Below are 19314 nucleotides of genomic sequence, written 5' to 3'. Positions count from 1 at the left end.
AAACGAGAAAAAGTCATAATATTGTTAGAATAAAGTCATAAATTAAGGCGATAAAAGTCGTCATATTACGAGAAAAAGTCGTAATTTAACGAGAAAGGAACTTGTAATATAATGAGAACAAAATTGTAAATTAACCACAAAAAAGTCACAATATTATTCGATTAAAGCCATACATTTACAGGAAAAACAGTCATAATATTATGAGAAAACAATTTTACTAGAATTTTTACTAGAAAAGAAGTTGTAATATTTTGAGAATGTAATAAAATGAAAACAAAATCTAAAATGAACCACAAAAAAGTCACAATATTATAACCTTAAAGCCATAAATTTACAAGAAAAATGGTCATAATATTAAGAGAATAAAATTGCAAATTAACTAGAAAAATGAGTAATATTACAAGAAAAAAGTTGTAACTTAACTAGAAAAAAAGTTGTAATATTATGAGAATAAAGTCATACATTTATGAGAAAAAAAGTCATACATTTACGAGAATAAACTTGTAATGTTAAAAGAATAAAATTGTAAATTAACTAGAAAAAAAAGGTGCAATATTACGAGAATAAAGTCCTAAATTTACAAAAGTAAAGTTGTAAAATGACATGTCATACATATCAGAGGGAAAGTAGAGTAGAGAAAGTAGAGCTCTTCAGGAAGGGAAGAACCTTTCCTCTTGCTTCAGGCAAGCTTTTATTGATGATGTGGCAGCAAAATAGAGCAGTTGAACACAAACAGATTAGCATATCTAGCCCTTCTCACTTCCGCCATCCTTACACCGCCTTCTCCACAAGCCCAAGGCCCAAGGCCATGAGTCTCCCCTTTTCATAGCTGTCTCAGCCAATGCCTGTAACAGTCTTACAAGTTTTTTTTTCCAAAAGTGAAACACAAATTTCTGTTTTTTAAAGTGACAAAGTGATGATTTGTATCACCTTTTGCGAAGTTAAACAGAAGGAATTTGTTGTTTACTGTTGCAGCTTGCCAGTAACAGCGCCGCCATTGTTTTTGCTTATGCATTAGTTTAAATTATGTAATAGCCTATCAAGCAATTACCAGACCATCGTTAATAACATGCACCCCCTTGGAAAGCATTATTATCATAATAATTATTCCTATTGAGTCATAATCGAGTTGACATATCAGCCTGTCCCAACTCATGTGTGTGTGTGAGTGTGTGTTAGCAACATGTACTAATCATGTTGTCACCCTTTTGCCTGGTTATCATGGAGACACAACGTGATGTAAAAGATGGATTTGTCAACCAGATTGTGTGTGGGTGAATGACTCTGTGTGTGTGTGTGTGTGTGTGTGCACAAGAGGGAGGGTTTTACTTCTGAGAAAAACAGCACAGAGAGTGTGAGTGACTTGTGTACACACGCCTGCCACCTCACTGTGTTCACTTGGCAAGTCAAATAAGACAACAAATACATCACAATAGAGGGAAATGGCATTGCCATCTAAAATCTATATTAACCAGAATCTAATTATAGTATACGTATACTGTAGCTTTAAGGACATGTGTCAATTGTAAACCAAACAGGCATAACGTTACATAAAAAGTTGTAATGTTATGAGAAAAATTAACATCATGCCAATTGTCCCAATAATATTTTTTTGGTATTTATTTACTAAATTGCAGAAGAGCGGGTCTTTATGTGAAGTAGGGCGTTATGCACATGTTGCACGGCTGTGAGACCATGCTCTCTGTATCATAACCTCCTGATCCAAATGTTAAGAGCAGTACTGAGCAATGAGTTTGATTTGGGCATGCTTGTTGCTCCAGGTGATGAAGATGGTCCATTTTTGTAAACATCGCTCACCATCGATTCTCAAAGGTTCTCTAATCCATTTAGATCGATAATGTGAAAAATAGATGAAGCCTATTTCACTTTAACAGCTGTTTGGTTTCTCCTTTTTGTATTTTGAAGCTCTATTTAGAACCTCCTTAAGCTCCAACGGTGCAAAATGCAAATGTTTGCAATAATTTTCAAATATTGAATAAACTAATTTGTTTTAAACCCATGGATTTAAGGATATATTGTATTCCTTGTCGCACAAAGGCAGAGGGTTTTACTCGTCTTTTAGCGGCTTTATTGGGCTTTGTAGGAAGAAGCTAAAGATCTCCCATCTGGCTGGGTCGCACACATTCACTAACACGTGCTTGCCTGCCTGCACGCCGCCTCAGGGAGTCATTATGGCAGATGAAGACGGGAGATGAGGCGTCACTTATAACAAACATTTTCATTTCCTGCACGGTGTAGAGTACACAACCAACAGTAAATGAATGCACGGGTGTTGAGGAAAGAAAGTTTTCTAGAGAGGAGGCTTCATCACGTTGGCGGGGATGTCACGTGCACACACACACACACACACACACACACACACACACAAACAGCATTCAAATTTGTCTGGGTGCAAATTGAAGTTATTTTCCAGGACAAACACTTTGCTCCCTGGATGTGCCATCCATTAGCCTCCTCAAACAGACCCACCTGTACCCAGGCCAGGTTGATGCCACAGAAATAACACATCTTACACCATTTGTATACATTTTTAGCTCTTTATTTTTCTTTCTCTGGTAGAAAACACACAGCAAAGACAAAAAAAAACAAAAAAAAACAAATACAAAATAGAAAAATGGCACACAGTTCACAATACAGTAAGGGCTGTACAATACAATACTGCTTTGGCATTTCCAAATAAAAACAACAAACAAAACATAGAATAAAGTGCAAGTTTTCCATTCCTTTTCTCTTTTAGGTACATTCACAAGTTGTTTCTTTTTTTTTGTTTGTTTTTTTTTCCACAGACTTTTCTTGTTCACAGCATTTCTCCCTCCAGAATGTTGGCTGACACGTTAAAGTGCAGATACCGAACGGGTACCACTTTACATACAGGGAGTTTTGTAGATATATTTATTTAAAAAGAGATCTAAGTTGTAATACTATGAGAAAAAAGTCATCATGTTACAAGATTTTTTTTAAATTGTCAAACTTCTACTTCAAATATTTTGTTGAAAGGCTTTTTTCTTGTAATTCTACATCTTAAAAGGAAAACCTTTTTAGGACTTTTTGCCCATCATCCACAATCCTTTCTGTGTGTTCTAAGGATATAAAATGTCAACATGCTAATGTTAGCATGCTATCACCTAGCATGATAGTGTTCATATGTGTCTACCCATGAAAACTGGTAAAAAAATGCTATTATGCTAATATTAGCATGCTAACTTTAGCATGCTAACACCTAGCATGAAAGCGGTAAGTGTTTATGTAAATCTACCCATAAAAAGAGCAAGAAATGCTAGTATGCTACTGTTAGTATGCTAACACCGAGCATGAAAGAGAAGGCTAAATGCCCCAAATAAGTGCTCTGACCATTTTTTTTGTGGCGCAAACGCTGAAAAAAATCGTTTCTCGTAGCTGTAGACTGGTTAATAAAAAGGTCAAATTATGTAAATGAAGCATTGTTGGCAATTTTGAACGATTTATAGGCCAAATACTGTAAGTGCATAACATTACTTGCATTCTTAGCTGCCTCTTTGTAGCTGTTTATATATCTTTAGAACACACACAGAAAAGGATTGTGGAAGATGGGCAATATATAAAATAAAAAAAAATATATATATAGTATATATATATAAAAAGTGCAGTTTTCCTTTAACCTCACAACATTACAACTTAATCTCATAACATTAAGACTTTTCTTGTCACCATTTTCAGAATACTTACTTGTAATATTACTACTTGGGGAATGTGAATGAATTCATAAATCGTGGCCTGAATGTAAAGTGGTACCAGAGAATGCATGAGACCACGCATGTGTTGGTGAAGTCTTCACTGTCAGTCACGTGATGCTTTGTTCTGAGCCCCCTTGAAGAGCACCGGCAGCTTCATACCTCACTGGGCGACCTGGAGCGGTAGGCGGCGTTGGGCTGAAAGCAGCCACAGAGGAGAATGTAGATGGAGCGCTGGATCTCAGCGTTTCTGTAGGCGTAGATGATGGGGTTGATCATGGAGTTGTAGGTGGCCGGCAGCAGCGTGGCGTAAGTGTACACCGACGGGTACTCCCGCTCGCCCACCAAGCAGTAGATGGCAAAGGGCAGCCAACTGGCGCCGAACGTTCCCAAGATAATGGCCAAGGTGGACACGCCCTTCTTGGTGGCGACGTAGTGTGAGGTGGCGAAGAAGTGCTGCTGCAGGGCGATCTGGTGGGCATGGCGGCACACGATCTTGCAGATCTTGAAGTAGAGGGTCAGCATGAGCACAAAGATGGCGAAGAAGGACACGGCCAGCAGCGTCACGTTGCTGCGGGTCAAAGGTCGCACGATGCTGCAGGTGGACGGCTCATCCAGGCAGTTCCAGCCCAGGATCGGCAGCAGGCCCAGGAACAGGGACACCCCCCAGGTGCCGAGAAGCATCAAGTGCACGTACTGAAGGGTCTTCTCTGAGAAGTAGGTGAGGGCGTTGTAGAGGGAGAAGTAGCGGTCGACCGTGATGGCCAAGAGGCTGATAATGGACGCCGTGAAAGACGCCACCAGGAAACCCACAGTCACAAGACTCACAGTCTGGGATGAGATCACGTACTGAAAGACGAAGTTGAGGATTAATCCCATGCCGGCCAGCAGGTCGGCCGTGGCCAGGCTCCCGATGAGCACAAACATGGGAGTCCTGAGCGTGGGCGTGTAGAAGATGATGGCCACCACGATGGCGTTCTCGCAAGCGATGACGGTACCCGACATGCACAGCATGATGTCCCACGGGTTGACCGGGAACGCAAAGGGGGCGGTGGAGAACTCCATGGTGCCATTATGTTCCGGCATCTCCGCCTCCATCCACGGGAGAGCTTCCATTGCCGAGGAGTCATTCGCCGCCAGCGAGTCATTCATATCGCCACGCCGGCTTCTCTTGCTCCTGCGGAAGCAATCAGAAGACACTGATTTAGCAAAAATAATACATTTGCACCTCATCCTTAACATCCGTTGCCATATTGGATGCATGATAGCACTGCTATGCAATGTTTATGTCTCAGCATTCACACATCATTAATGTGCATGCCTGTCTCAAGGCAGTCATATGACACGATAACCCTACAGAGTGACTGTCTCTCGGGATTAAACAAGACTTTCAGAGGCACAATTACGTTGAAAATGCTACTTACAGTACAGTGTCTATCATTACCCAAAAATGACACATACACGACTGAGTACGCAGCGAAGTGACTACTGGTCTCTCAGCATCATTAATATGTATGCTTGTCTGTGCTTATTTAAACAAAAACTCGATTCATGCAGAAATGCAGCATTCACGCCTCAGCTCAACCTATATACAATCTTCATTTATCACAATATCTTTGAAAATATTCTAGTCCTGGGGTAAAACATTCATAAAAAGAAGAGAAACATGTTTTTAAAGGAGGAATCCCCTTTGAAAGTTGTTAGGAGCTGTCCATAGTGCTGGAAATGTATCACACATGCTCCCATAACAAGTACTCAGTGACTAATGTCTTATAAATTACAAGAAAAAAAAAGGCAATTTACCTTCCTCCAGAGTTGAGGTTTGCGTGAAAGTGTTGATCTCCCACCCGCCGCCCCCCCTTCAGGCTTCCACGCAGAGGACGGCAGGTAGTGGCTGCTCTCAGGTGAAGCCCTTAATCTTGTGCCGCTTCCCACGCGTGGGACACACACCCAACAAGGCAGAGATGGTGTGAAGCATTGGCGAGGAGTGTGAGGAAAGTGACGGCGGTGTGAGGAGCGGCCGGAGGACGTTCAGAGGAGATAGCTTTAAACGGTCGTGACGTCACGATGGGCAGGGGGAAGGAGGAGGAGAAGGAGGGGGAGGAGGAGGAGAAGGAGGGGCGTGCACGGAGCAGGGATGTTTCCACTCTTTTCAGACATCAGAACAATCACTCAGGAAGTATTGGATGATGCTTCATTCATTGGCCGGCCACTTCAATTTCATTAAGTTAATTAATAAATAGGCGGCACGGCGGTCTGGTGGTTAGTGCGCAGACCTCACAGCTAGGAGACCAGGGTTCGGTCCCCGCCCTCGGCCATCTCTGTGTGGAGTTTGCATGTTCTCCCCGTGCATGCGTGGGTTTTCTCCGGGTACTCCGGTTTCCTCCCACATTCCAAAAACATGCTAGGTTAATTGGCCACTCCAAATTCTCCATAGGTATGAATGTGAGTGTGAATGGTTGTTTGTCTATATGTGCCCTGTGATTGGCTGGCGACCAGTCCAGGGTGTACCCCGCCTCTCGCCCGAAGACAGCTGGGATAGGCTCCAGCACCCCCCGCGACCCTCGTGAGGAAAAAGCGGTAGAAAATGAATGAATGAATAATTAATAAATACACAATATATATATATATATACGTATATTTTTTTTTTTTTACCAAATTTTCCTCTGTAAATCTGTAGATTTTCTCTACATCTAAAATTCCCTACCCAAAAAAAATCATTTCAACCAAAATTTGCTTTGTAAATTTGCTATAAAAAGCAGCCAAATAATATATAACAATTTATAAATAGTATATATTTTTTAATTATTGAGACTGAATTAAACAAAATAATAATTAAACAAAAATAAATAATTAATAATAAAATAAATAAATAAAATAATCCAATATTTATCTAATTTAAGACATATTTTCCTGCTAAAATTTGCTGTAAATTAAAGAATCAAAAAATTATTAAATGGAAATAAAAATATGCAGTATGCACGGGGAGAACATGCAAACCGCAAATATATTTCCTCCAAACTTAAGAGGCCAAAAATGTACCACTTCCACATGCAATGGGAGGATAACTTTGTCAGACATGCCATGGCTGATGTCATGACTTCATGCAGTGTTAGGGTAATGTCATGTAAGGTAATAACCCCTGCGATCCCAATGAGGATAAGTGGCATAGAAAATGAATCAGTTGGTGCATTTGAATTTTGTTACCCGGGAGGACGCTCCACATGCTTCTATTATTATTAAGTTCAACCATGGCTGTCCTCACTCATGCGAAAGGTTATTCAGGTGATTTTGATATTGCTGTTTTGGAAACACGAACTGCATCACATCAAAAAAACGTTACATCAAAAGCAATTTTCGATGAGTTGTTTTTCTCATGCAATTCGTTGAAAAGCAGCTCAGTTAGTCGTGATAATTACATTCTGCTCAGAATAATTATCACCATCATGATATTAGGAGGATGAGTGTGTTAAAAGTTGAATTAGCGATGCGTAGACACACACAAGGCGTCGTCCTATTTGAACTGATTGGTCACGTGCTTCACTTGAAGTAGCGTGCGATGTTGTGAGCCCAATGAGTGAAGCCCTGGGATGAACTAGGAGGCGGGCTAAAAAAGCACCATAGAAATACAGTGTGGTAACCAGTTTTGGTTTCTAGGCAACAGTTGTTTGGACACCTGTTTCAGTGGCTCCGACGATGAGGAGGAAGATAATGAGGGAGGCTTGTCTTCATCCATGCGCCCAAGTGGTCACATGAAGCGGCGAGTGACTCACTGGATAACACACACACACACATAAAAAAAAAAGAGCCCAAAACATTGCATTTTAAACCCGCTTCTCACTGTTTGGAAGAATGGGATCAATTTGAATCAGCACCGAAATAGGCTTACATAAAGAGATGCAATTATTCATTTCCAGTCCACGTGATAGGAGGCTTCTTAAGTGATGAGACACCCGCCGTTAGAAGCAAACACATGTCCTTCCATTGGCACGGCTGGCCTTCAAAAGTGCTCCACTATCTACAGGCCACAGAGGAATGATTCACCCCTAAAGACTCCCACTGCATTAAAGGAACCATATTTGGAAACTTAAAGAGGAATACAACTGAAGGCCATACATCTCCTGTTACTTCAATTGTATCTATAGGAAAGAACGGAAATGATCTGTTATAGGGTCAAACCTTTCACAACTGTACAAGTAACCTTTTCAGTAATTTAATTGTTCTTATCTTTCTGTGCCTTTCAAGCATAAAAAGAAGTTAATCACCCTCATAAAACAACCATAATTTTCTGGGACTGAACCCTTAAGGCTAAATTTTAATCAGCTCCTTTACTTCAGAACTACTACTAATTCTTTACGTCAGTGAGGAAACGGTAGCTCTGTCCTTGGTGGAAGCCAATCACGAGCTAATTTATTTAGGCTCTAATTTTAGTTTCTGCCTTTATTGTATTGTATTGTATTGCGATAAAATTAATTTCCATGATATAGGATTCAATGTTAATACGATTCAATACTAAGAATATTTTCTTAGTGGTTTTTAACATTATTAGAGCCTTGTAGACATGAAATAACACACCTATAGTCACATATAAGCTCCTATTCATCATTGTGTACAACACAGTAATGCTGCAGCGACTTGAGACGGCCGTGAGCTAACATGCTAGCCGCAAATATATTTCCTCCAAACTTAAGAGGCCAAAAATGTACCATTTCCACATGGAATGGGAGGATAACGTTGTCAGACATGCCATGGCTGATGTCATGACTTCATGCAGTGTTAGGGTAATGTCATGTAAGGTAATATCGCACTGTTTTGTGTTACTACTGCCACCTAGTGACCAAAATACTACATATCACTTGTATTTGAATATGTTTGGACTAATAATAGACAATAGTCTACCACCATTTATGAATTAATTTCTAAAAAAAAAACATGATTAAGCGAGGGAGCGATAATCGAACCGCGATATTACAAGGGACGACTGTAAGTGAACATAAGCCGCCCAAAATGGTGGACAACCTGCCGACAAGAAAAGCACGTGTGGCCTGAAATAGGTTGCAGTTTAGCGAGCTAAAAGTGGAACATGACGTCTGCACGGTGATTGCAGCAGGTTAAAACGGATGATTGCTGACGAAGGCGCACTCAGATGAGAGATACACGAACAAAAAGGTACAATTTGACAAATGTGTTTGACCTCTCCACGGGCGCTTAAAAAAAGCCTAAACCACTTCACTTTAATCTTGAATGTAATTTCAATTAGCGTGGTTGCAGCGGTGGAAAAACTGTACTTAATGCAAACCCAGTTATAAACATTAATGTGTTAGATCTCAGACTGTACAGGTGCACAGGTGTAAACTCATGCAAATGTGGACAGGTATGCTCAGCAACCTGAGACAGGAAACAATGGTGTAACAGCTGAGGGATTAGCCCCTGCTTTAAATACCTGCTGCTCATGTCAAACTCCCAGGTCACCGGCCCAGTGTTTGCTCAAGGAGAAGAGCAACTTCCGTCTGTCATTTCCTCCTCCGACAGGTGTGTTGGCTGAGTGAGGACAGACTTCCTGCATCAAGGTGTTTTGAAAGATCTGGAACAGATAACCTTCCTGCATCACTTACATCAGCACTACAATGCATTAAAAAAGACATGTTACTCATGTCACTGTGGGAAACATAAGCTGAAGTAATACCATCTACTGGATAAGATAATATTGCTCAGTTTTGTCAATGTTTATGTCGTACCCCCCCAGAGTGGACAGACGACCAGTGTTGTTTAAGCATGAATAAAGACATTAAGAGAAACTCAAGTCCCGGGGGCCAGAGTTGGGCCACCCTGTGATTTTACGTGGCCTGCCAAAGCCTGGAAATAATGTGCTAGTTAAAAAAAAAAACACTTAAAAATTGTGTCATTTATTTGTATTCATTGTATCTTTCATTTTATTTTAGTAAAAAAATATTTTAAAATTTTGTTTGATACTATTTATACTACTGTTTACACTATAATAAATAATAATAATAATAAAATATTTCGAGTTAAAAGTATTTGTTGTCAGTTTTTACAGAAAATTTGCAATTGGAGTTTTTTTTTATTTTATTTCAAAACCCCCAAATGAATTATACAATTGTTGTATACCTGAGACCTCGGTCACCTCTTCCAGTTCCAAGAGGAGGATTAAATAATGTAAGTAAATAAAATAATGAGACTGTTATACAGGACACAAATATGGCTTCACACTTACAGGCGGTTACGCCCGAAGACAGCACCCCCCGCGACCCTCGTGAGGAAAAAGCGGTAGAAAATGAATGAATGAATGAACTTACAGGCGGCTCTCTGAGGCCATCCAGAACTGCGATGTGGCCGACCCTGAAAACAAGTTTGAGGCCCTAGTCCTGGATAAAATAGCAGACTGGGGTAACCATGGCAATGATAGTGATGCTATTCTTATTTTACATATTGTTACTTATAATATGTCATTGTGCTTTTCATGAGTCAATTTTGGTACAGAATATAAATGGAAGTTCATGTTAAAACTTGAATAAAATGGCAAATGTACTTACTTTTTCATCTCATCTGAATCCAGTGGTATGAAAAAGTGAATGACAACGCTCTCCATCACATGCTGGCGGCAGGCGCGGACCCCTCCCCTCCCGTCGTCGGGCTCACGAGGCTCAGAGGGAGCGAGCGGTGGTCAGTCGCAGTGCGCGTGTGTTCCAAGTGTCACTCTTCAGAACATTTGCCATTTTTTCTGACACCTAAGATTGAAGAGCAAACTGACATAACGACAAAGTGTGACACTCGGAAAGAGGAGAGAAAAAAGGATATGACAAGAGACTTCTTGAAGGGTTACAGTCGGCAATAAAATTCAATAAGACCTCTTATGTGAGACAGAAATACAATTTGTCACGTTCATGTTTAATTTAGAAGTGCTAAGAATCAGCAGGAAACAAAAAGAAATGTATGAAGACACAAAACAAAAAACGAAATTCCAACAAAATGTACATAGAAAATAAAACATACATTTATAAATTAATGCTACTTAAAATAAACATTTGAATAATAAAAGTGGCAATTTAAGATAAATCATTTACATCAATATACGTACATATTTTCATTAAAAAAACATGTAATTTCATTTAAAACACCAAGTAAGAGACCCCCAAAGTTAAAAAAAAAGGTTCAAAACAACAGCAATTAAGTCCAGAAGCAGGAAATAGGGCTTATTTCCCTCAATAAAAGCGACGTGTCATGGCTGGAGAAACATCACCCTCCGTCCTCCGCTTTCACATGTATCTGTTCTTGACGTACTCTCTGTACATCAACGTGTCCTCCCGACATAAAGGCCTCACACGACCTTGTCCCGCCATCACGTGGCTCTCAAAGATGTCACGGCTGTCTCGGTCTACCTGCGGAGGGGACGCGGCATAGACGCTGTCCTCTGGGAAGCTGGAAACAGGCTCCCTTAATGGGCAGAAGGGAGAAAAAGCAACCAATGAAACCACTTAAGTGGCCTGAAGCTACTGTAGATAGTGAAAGTGTGTGTTATATGTGATATAAAAGCCAGAGTGTGATCAGCCAACAGGAAATAAATCAATCATAAAATGATATTACAACTAATAAAACAAAACACATAAATATACAGAATAATAAATATAACATTAATAGTCAAATATATAAATACTACTAATTTGAAAGATGTATGTCTGTTCTGCAAAAAAAAATCATAACACATACATAAATAAATACTTTGATTGGACTATGACAAATCATATCATTTTATACAGTGGACTCAGAATGTGAATGGTTCCCAGGGTCAAATGACTCGCAATTTGTCCTAAAACCCCCAAGGAAAATATCAAACCCAAATTAAAAAAAAAGGCGTGTTCGGCTGAGACGTCATCCGGTTCTGATAAAACTGCCTAGATACTTCTCGCTTCTGGCCTGTTAAAGGAACTAGTGAACTGAAAGTGACGCAGCTGATCCAGAGCCAATCAACCCCGTGCTTGTGAGTTTGGAGATTACATAACTTGTGAATTCATCTGCTTTGACAAGGTTAGCTGCCTCCAGCATTCATTACGCCTTCTTTTTTTTTTTTTTGACATTTCACAGGTTTATGTTTCGCTTTTGGTGTGACGCTGCCGCTCGGCTGGGAGGGAAAAGGTTAGATTGTTCCGAATCAATATGTGATTATGCGCCCGCTCACTGTTTACTCGCTTGACTGCTCTGACTGGTGTTCAGGTGAAGAGCTCGCCTTGGCAAACCTATACAGTTTGGTTCCAATGATACATCAATCAAGATGGGTGAGGTTGGAGAGGTAAAAGGTCAAATCATTCGAGGGAAATTCTCATCTGATCTCATTCAAAATTACAGATGGTTGTGATGGCCATACAGCAAAGGAAAGACTCCGTTTGGGGTTTAAAATTTTTTTCAGACACTGTAGACGGCGTAGCAGTTTCATATCATATTCGTATCTATACATTCATTCATTAATTGAGCTTATCCTCACGAGGGTTGCGGGGGTGCTGGAGCCTATCCCAGCTATCTTTGGCCGAGAGGCGGGGTACACCCTGGACTGGTCGCCAGCCAATCACAGGGCACATATAGACAAACAACCATTCACACTCACATTCATACCTATGGACAATTTGGAGTCGCCAATTAACCTAGAATGTTTTTGGAATGTGGGAGGAAACCGGAGTCCCCGGAAAAAAACCCACGCATGCACAGGGAGAACATGCAAACTCCACACAGAGATGGCTGAGGGTGGAATCGAACTTGGGTCTCCTAGCTGTGCGGCCTGCGCGCCAACCACTCGACCAAGTAATTGATAATAGTTACAGAGCTGATTTGGACGATATCTATCAACATTGTATCCTCAAAGAACAAACAATATGAAGTAATTAAACATTAATTAATAATAATAATAAACATGACAAAACATACCTTTTTGTACTTAGTCATTGTATGAAGTCAAAAGGGCCCAAAAAACCCCATAAAAATCTACGACACCGTGGCTGTGTAGGCAAATTCAGCTTTTGTTTACAAGAAGTTCCTGTATACAAGACGAGTTAATGCGTGGACATCGGCTCTCACGAGCGTAGTTTCCACAGCTGGAGGGGACGCTCGCCGCAGTGCCTACCAGAGTCAGAGTGAGTGGCACTTTGCGGCAAGCCGGACTGGATCAGGACCGGAGCCGCAATGGGTTCAGTGTGAGCTCGGGGTTATTGCCACACAAATATGTCATGTTTGGCATTTAGGACATGTATTTTCTCATAGGCAATTTGTACTGTCTGTCAAGCATTTGCAGCGTTTCTTGAAATGCAGGCTTTTCAACTCAGCAGCATTTCTTTTGCGATGACTTTCTGTGAACGCACACTATTTTGTTTGGATATACTGTCAGTGACTGCTTTCCCCCCCCTAAAGGGGAAGCTGCCTAAATGGGCTATTTGCACACCTCTGCAAGAGCACTGAGGTCTTGGGACTGATTTCTCATACATTAAGATTAAAAATAAGAGGAGACAGCCGAGCTTTTGCAGTCGCAGGTCCTAAATTATGGAACATTCTCCCTCTGCAAATTAAAACTGCTCCTTTTCAGGAGTGTCTCAAATCAAGCTGTGTTAGATATTCTTGGTCCTGGTTTAAATATTAAATGTTTTTTTGTTATTATACTTTTCTTATTGATTTCATTTTATAACGTGCAATACGTTTTTCCTTTTTTTAGCATTTTATTTTATTGATTTGTACAGCACATTGAGGCACCATGAAATTAATGTGCTTCATGACGAAATCCCTCGCTCAAAGTGGACAAGCGGTATAGAAAAAGCATGGATGGATCCATTTTATTCATGCAAAGAATTAGGACTTCTTAATCAATAACAAAATCCCCAACAAACAAAGGTATAACCCCTGCCTTGATCGATGCGTCACCCGCTCTGAAAGGAGGTGGGTGGCGCCACAAGTGAAACCATGTTTTAAGGTGCTATAAGAGTGTCTTAAAATAGTGCTGTTGCACAACACACACCTGTGGGAACGTGTGGAGCTCAGACGGAAGGGAAACTGAGTGTCTGAGGCTTCCACGTGCACACCTTTAACACCTTTAACTGTAAAAACCAAAGCTGGGACATCGCTGTTCTTCACATGGCCTTCTACCAACTATTCTACTTCAAAGTCTTTAACGCTGGTTGAAGACTTTCAGTGAATGTCTCGTGTTTGCATTCAGCACCGATTACAACTTCACCTTCGCTCAGCCTTTGACGATGATGAAGGGCTAACCTTGAGTGGAGATGGAAAGCGGTTAGCTTATGCACATTCTTTGAATTCTTCTGTGCATTCAATGCAGAAATGAAATATTACTTCTTTGAACATTGCGTCCTCACTATTGCAGTTTTTCAAAAATGTATCACTTAAAGGGGATCTACTATTCTCATTTCCTTTGATTAAGATATGGACTCCACACAAAAGCTTTCTAGATCTTCCTGAATCTGCACCCATTCCAGTGGTCCCATTCCTTGGATTTCTGTTTTAATTTATTCTACCCGGCGGCATGGCGGTCGAGTGGTTAGCGCACAGACTACACAGCTAGGAGACCAGGGTTCGATTCCACCCACGGCCATCTCTGTGTGGAGTTTGCATGTTCTCCCCGTGCATGCGTGTGTGGGTTTTCCCCGGGTACTCCGGTTTCCTCCCACATTCCAAAAACATGCTAGGTTAATTGGCAACTCCAAATTGTCTTGGTATGAATGTGAGTGTGAATGGTTGTTTGTCTATATGTGCCCTGTGATTGGTTGGCGACCAGTCCAGGGTGTACCCCGCCTCTCGCCCGAAGACAGCTGGGATAGGCTCCAACACCCCCCGCGACCCTTGTGAGGAAAAGCGGTAGAAAATGAATGAATGAATGAATTTATTCTACCCATGTCCTGCCTCCGGGCACGCCCACTTCGCTGTGATTGGTCACATTCAGCTTGTACCCCGCCACACCCATATAAGGAAATCACAGACTGGATGGAGTCAGTCGGTTCTCCCAAGGCTCACTGTGTGCAGGTGTTGGAAAAAAACTTTCTGAAAACGATCGTTCAGAGCCATCCCAAACTTCTTTCATTCATTCAAGTGGAACTCAGGTACAATATGTGAAATACTACATTTTGTTTACTGCAATTCCACATTTTGGTTACTGCAATTCCACATTTTGGTTACTGTATACGTAGGTTATTGTTTTTGATGTACATCTATTTCCACTTATTCTGAACAGCACTTTTATATTTATATTGTTAATCCTTGTTTTATTTTTATTCTTATTTTTATTATTTTTACTTTCTCCAAAATGCACCAAGGAATTGCACTCAAATTTTGTTGTATGCAATACAATGACAATAAAGGCAATTATGATTCTGAATCTGATTCTTTCAGGGCTCATTTCTAAATATGCAAACCTAATTATCTGAAACTTTAGCATCTTTTAACGTGAGAATACAAAATTCTAACTGCATTTATGTGTTATAAAAATGGGAAAAGCATAATAGGTCCCCTTTAATAAATGATCGATGTTTTGTGGTTGAATAAGGCCTATTATTAATATTTGGCTAGAATGCGCCCCCCTTGGATCGTGAGGCCCACAGTGCGAGTTCTTTGGACACCTGTGCCGTAGGAGGCTTTAAACCTGTTTTCCCTCTGGTCCCCTTATTGATGAACTTATCTGTGCTTTTGGTTTTATATCCCAGTGGCATTAGCAAAGCGAACACAAAGGGGGATTTTATCATTGTGATGACCAGTATGTGCAAGAGCCTGACAAAGAGGCAAATTGCTTGTACCGCCGCACATTTGCAGGCCACGTGTGATTTTGTATAACGAAATAAAGAACCCATGAATAACAGGCTAACAGCAGGCATTTGAGCAACTAACCAAAGAGTTGTTGGGTTACGAAGATAAAACATCTCACAGCTAGAAACACCCCTGGACACCACTTAGCAGAAGTAACCTTTTAAATGCGTAAATTCATACGGACACTGCAGACGCTGGCACACGTGAGTGAGGATTATTGTGGTCGGGCTGGACGCACGCTATGGTGTGTGTTTTCATGTGTGTCACGTTTTACTCACAAGCAGATGATATTTGCCAAGTTGAGGTGTTCGCTCCTCGCCGTTAACTTCTGTTGGCTCTCGCCCAAGCGTGCAAATCTGTCAAAACACACACACACAAAAGACTCAATTTTTGAACCGGTATCATTTGCTTTAAAACACATGTTAGACATCACAGTGTCACGTCGGCTCTTTGAGAGGAGCAAAGTATGAGTCTGAAGTAGTACACACATAGCAGAAAAAAAAATACAAAACAACAAAATAGCTCCCCTCTGGCTCCTGTACGGGAGTTTTAATATTAATACACTGATTAGCTGAGCTGTGGAGGGAGCTAACATGTTTGGAAGCGGTCCAACTTGTTGCCCTCATGATGAATGCACTTTCATTCTCATTATGTGCCACTGCATGGAGGAGAGAAGCTACTAAGCACTTTTAAAATAGTGGCACCTCAACAATGGGGGGTGGAAAACAAACTAAGCATCTGTGAGAAGTGCACCATTGATGGTGATGATAACCATAGAAGCAGAAACTGACACACCTGAACATCGGAGTATCTGGCAACTCAAGACGGTTTGAGCAATACAATTTCATAAATGTCAATTACTTTTGCACCTGAAATGCTTGATGGATGGCCAGTGAAAGACAAAATAGTGACGGTTTGAGAAGGTGACCGTTAGCCATCAAAGACAAAAAAAACCCCACAATAGTCAAAATATTAAGACTAAAAAGTTGTAATGCATGAAGGAAACATAATTCATTCATTCATTTTCTACCGCTTTTTCCTCACGAGGGTCGCGGGGGGTGCTGGATCCTATCCCAGCTGTCTTTGGGCGAGAGGCGGGGTACACCCTGGACTGGTTGCCAGCCAATCACAGGGCACATATAGACAAACAACCATTCACACTCACATTCATGGAAACATAATTGATTAGAAGTATTAAAGGAAGACGCCTCTCATTGCGATTTGCATTTTTTACAATTCAAAGGCCAAACTTGGAAAACATTCTAAATAGATGGTGGGCATACTGCGCCAACAAACGTGTTGCTGCGTGGAGCACGTCATCACTCCCGCACCGATATCATTATCGGCATAAAAAAAACAATACCGATATCTCATTTTTATGCCATTATCGGATATCCATAATGAAAACAACACCCAACCCGACAGAAGGAATATGCTGACATGTGCATCCTACCGGTTGTAAATCAGCAGGTCGTGCTCGGCAGGAAACTGGGCCAAATCTAGTCCGTAGGGTTCCTTGGTGGCGTGCTGATGGGTCTCCTGAGGAATGGACAGGGTAAAAGCGTTGGGGTCAGGTACAACTTTTAAAAGAACATGTGCTGTGTTCACGCTTGAGCTTAGGCTTTTCTGTGACACTCGATATGGAGCAGTCTCACTCAACATGAAGATCCACCAAGCATTAGAAGATGATGATGATGTCTGCTTGTTTCTGTCTGTCCTCTCTTAAATTGAGCAAAAACCAAGCACGAATAGATGATGTTGTTTTTTCAGTCTATTCTCTAAACAACCGGAGTATTGTAGACCAGGGACCAAGCTGGGACCTACATTTTTATTTTTTATATTTATTCATTACTTAATTTATTATTTTTTATACTTTTATTTATTTGTGTTTAATTTTGTGTCATCTTTTGAAACATTAATACATGTCTTCTGTTTGGACTACTACTAAATGGCTAAGTTGCCTTGAGACAACAAAGAGCGACAAACAGACAGAGAGACCGACAAAGTGTGTGATGAAGGAATTAGGAGGCTGTTCAAATTATGATGCTTGTCAAGACGACTTGAGTGGTTTTATTTCCCAGGAGAAGAAGGCGATTAATGACTTTCCTGGCAGGAGACTGTTTGTCTATTCAATTCGATTTATTTATATAGCGCCAAACCCCAACAGTAGTTATCTCATGGCACTTTACACATGAAGGTCACATTCATAAACAAATGAAAACACAGAACTACCTGAAACGCCACATGAGCAAGCACTCCCTCTGTCTGGACCGGTTGGGTTAAGGTATAAAAATAGAGTAGTCTTAGTCTTAGTCCAAGGAACCCTGAGTGTCTCTGCATATCAGCGTAACTAGCCATCTTACAATCATTGTTGGGCACTTTGAAAAAAGGATTTAATCAAAAGTACAAAATACCCCATGTCACGACGTGGGCACCTGCGGCTTATATACTGTACATATATATGTACATATCATCCAGAATGAATATGCAACCCACCGGTTGAGAACCTCTGTTCTACACTCTCCTGTTGCCTTGCAAAACTGTTTTGGCGCAACAGAGAATACAACATACAACAACAGAAGGAGGTTTGTTAAAATGTGACTCTGAAGTTGCAGTTTTGATGATGGGGACAATCTGACCCTGGATGAATTCAATTCCAAAATCCAAACAAAACAAATGGCTGGAGGACAAACGTCCAGAAATGACTTGTGTTCAACCTTAAGAGGTTGCGCTGCACAGAAAACTTTGGTTATTAAAAATGCTGGCCTCAGGAAATAATCTCTTGCATTAAAACAATCCAGCTCTGCCTCTATAAATTTCCAGAGAACAAGAGGTCTAGTTATGTAACAGCCAGTGCACACACAAGAGACTATTCCTAAAGCCGTCATCTGGGCTATTATTCTCCCAGACTGTTTTCTGCCACGGCAGCAAAAATACTTAACATAACGCGTTCAATTTCTACTATATTTGTATTGATCTGCCTTGCCGGGAGGAGAGAACGAGGAGTTAGGGTGTTCTCGGAGCGGGTCCAAGAAACTCCAGCTGTGAACACACACACGCGCGGTCCCGACACAATCCCAAAAACACACACAGGCTCTCCCAAACAGAAACACCAGAGTCTCATGCACACACACACACACACACCTGCACAAATCCACCCATGCACATGCGAGCTCATGTTCTGCCATATGGAGGTGGAATATGGAATGAGTGTAATTACATGGCAAACACAGTAATGATCTGACGTTTAAATATTTCAACAGTATTATGTACTACAGGCTCCCCAGGCAATCTATTGTGAGGGGACGGGCTTGGAGGCAGCGACACGAGACCCATGTGAGTGAGGCGGTGTGTGCCCAACACGTGAGAGGCCAGTGTCCAAAAACCAACATATTCAGGATAGGCCAGGGAAGTCAAAAGACAAGCAAAATTTTACAAAACTATACCAACTATACCATTTGCCATCTTAAATCTGAACCCCTTGTTCTGTAAAATACAGTGGAACTTCGGTTAGCATACACATCTGTTAGCCTGTTTTTTCTGTTACATTTATGGCAACATTTTGCCTCAGTTTGCTTACATTTTTTGGTAAACATACAATATGCTATGGTATTTATATGCTGTGTGAGTCCAACTATGTTCTTAATGTATTTTATTTTATTTTTTAATCACAAAACATCCTTGTGAGTCTGCTAGCCTATTAGCTTGCTAATACATGGAAACAGGAAGTCAGCTCAGCCACCTGTCTATGATGTCATCAGTGGTTGACTGA

The 19314-nt window shown here is 40.9% G+C and overlaps 2 protein-coding genes across 2 annotated transcripts in view; both read right to left on the bottom strand.

Annotated features, from left to right (window-relative positions):
- Positions 1-2569: 2569 nt before the first annotated feature.
- LOC131107261 (G-protein coupled receptor 6) lies at positions 2570-5827 on the bottom strand. The gene is made up of 2 exons (XM_058057125.1): positions 5535-5827; positions 2570-4908 (listed from the first exon to the last, which is right to left on the bottom strand). The coding sequence occupies exon 2, from the start codon at positions 4881-4883 to the stop codon at positions 3888-3890; it is 996 nt and encodes a 331-aa protein (XP_057913108.1). The 5' UTR covers positions 4884-4908; positions 5535-5827; the 3' UTR covers positions 2570-3887.
- A 3998-nt stretch (positions 5828-9825) lies between these two features.
- The window catches only part of fig4a (FIG4 phosphoinositide 5-phosphatase a), a 37912-nt gene continuing 28423 nt past the window's right edge, over positions 9826-19314 (bottom strand). The window contains exons 22-24 of the mRNA XM_058057126.1: positions 16996-17081; positions 15821-15898; positions 9826-11186 (exon numbers count right to left, since the gene is read on the bottom strand). Coding sequence (XP_057913109.1) covers positions 11009-11186; positions 15821-15898; positions 16996-17081 — 342 coding nt within the window. The 3' untranslated portion in view covers positions 9826-11008. The remainder of the gene's footprint in view (positions 11187-15820; positions 15899-16995; positions 17082-19314) is intronic.

This window comes from Doryrhamphus excisus, chromosome 19 (genome assembly GCF_030265055.1).
Source record: "Doryrhamphus excisus isolate RoL2022-K1 chromosome 19, RoL_Dexc_1.0, whole genome shotgun sequence".
NCBI lineage: Eukaryota > Metazoa > Chordata > Actinopteri > Syngnathiformes > Syngnathidae > Doryrhamphus > Doryrhamphus excisus.
This window is presented reverse-complemented; position numbering and strand designations above follow the sequence as displayed.

Bases quoted from the DNA above. Each gene is read 5' to 3' on its own strand.
- LOC131107261 (XM_058057125.1), bottom strand. From the start codon at position 4,883: ATGAATGACTCGCTGGCGGCGAATGACTCCTCGGCAATGGAAGCTCTC.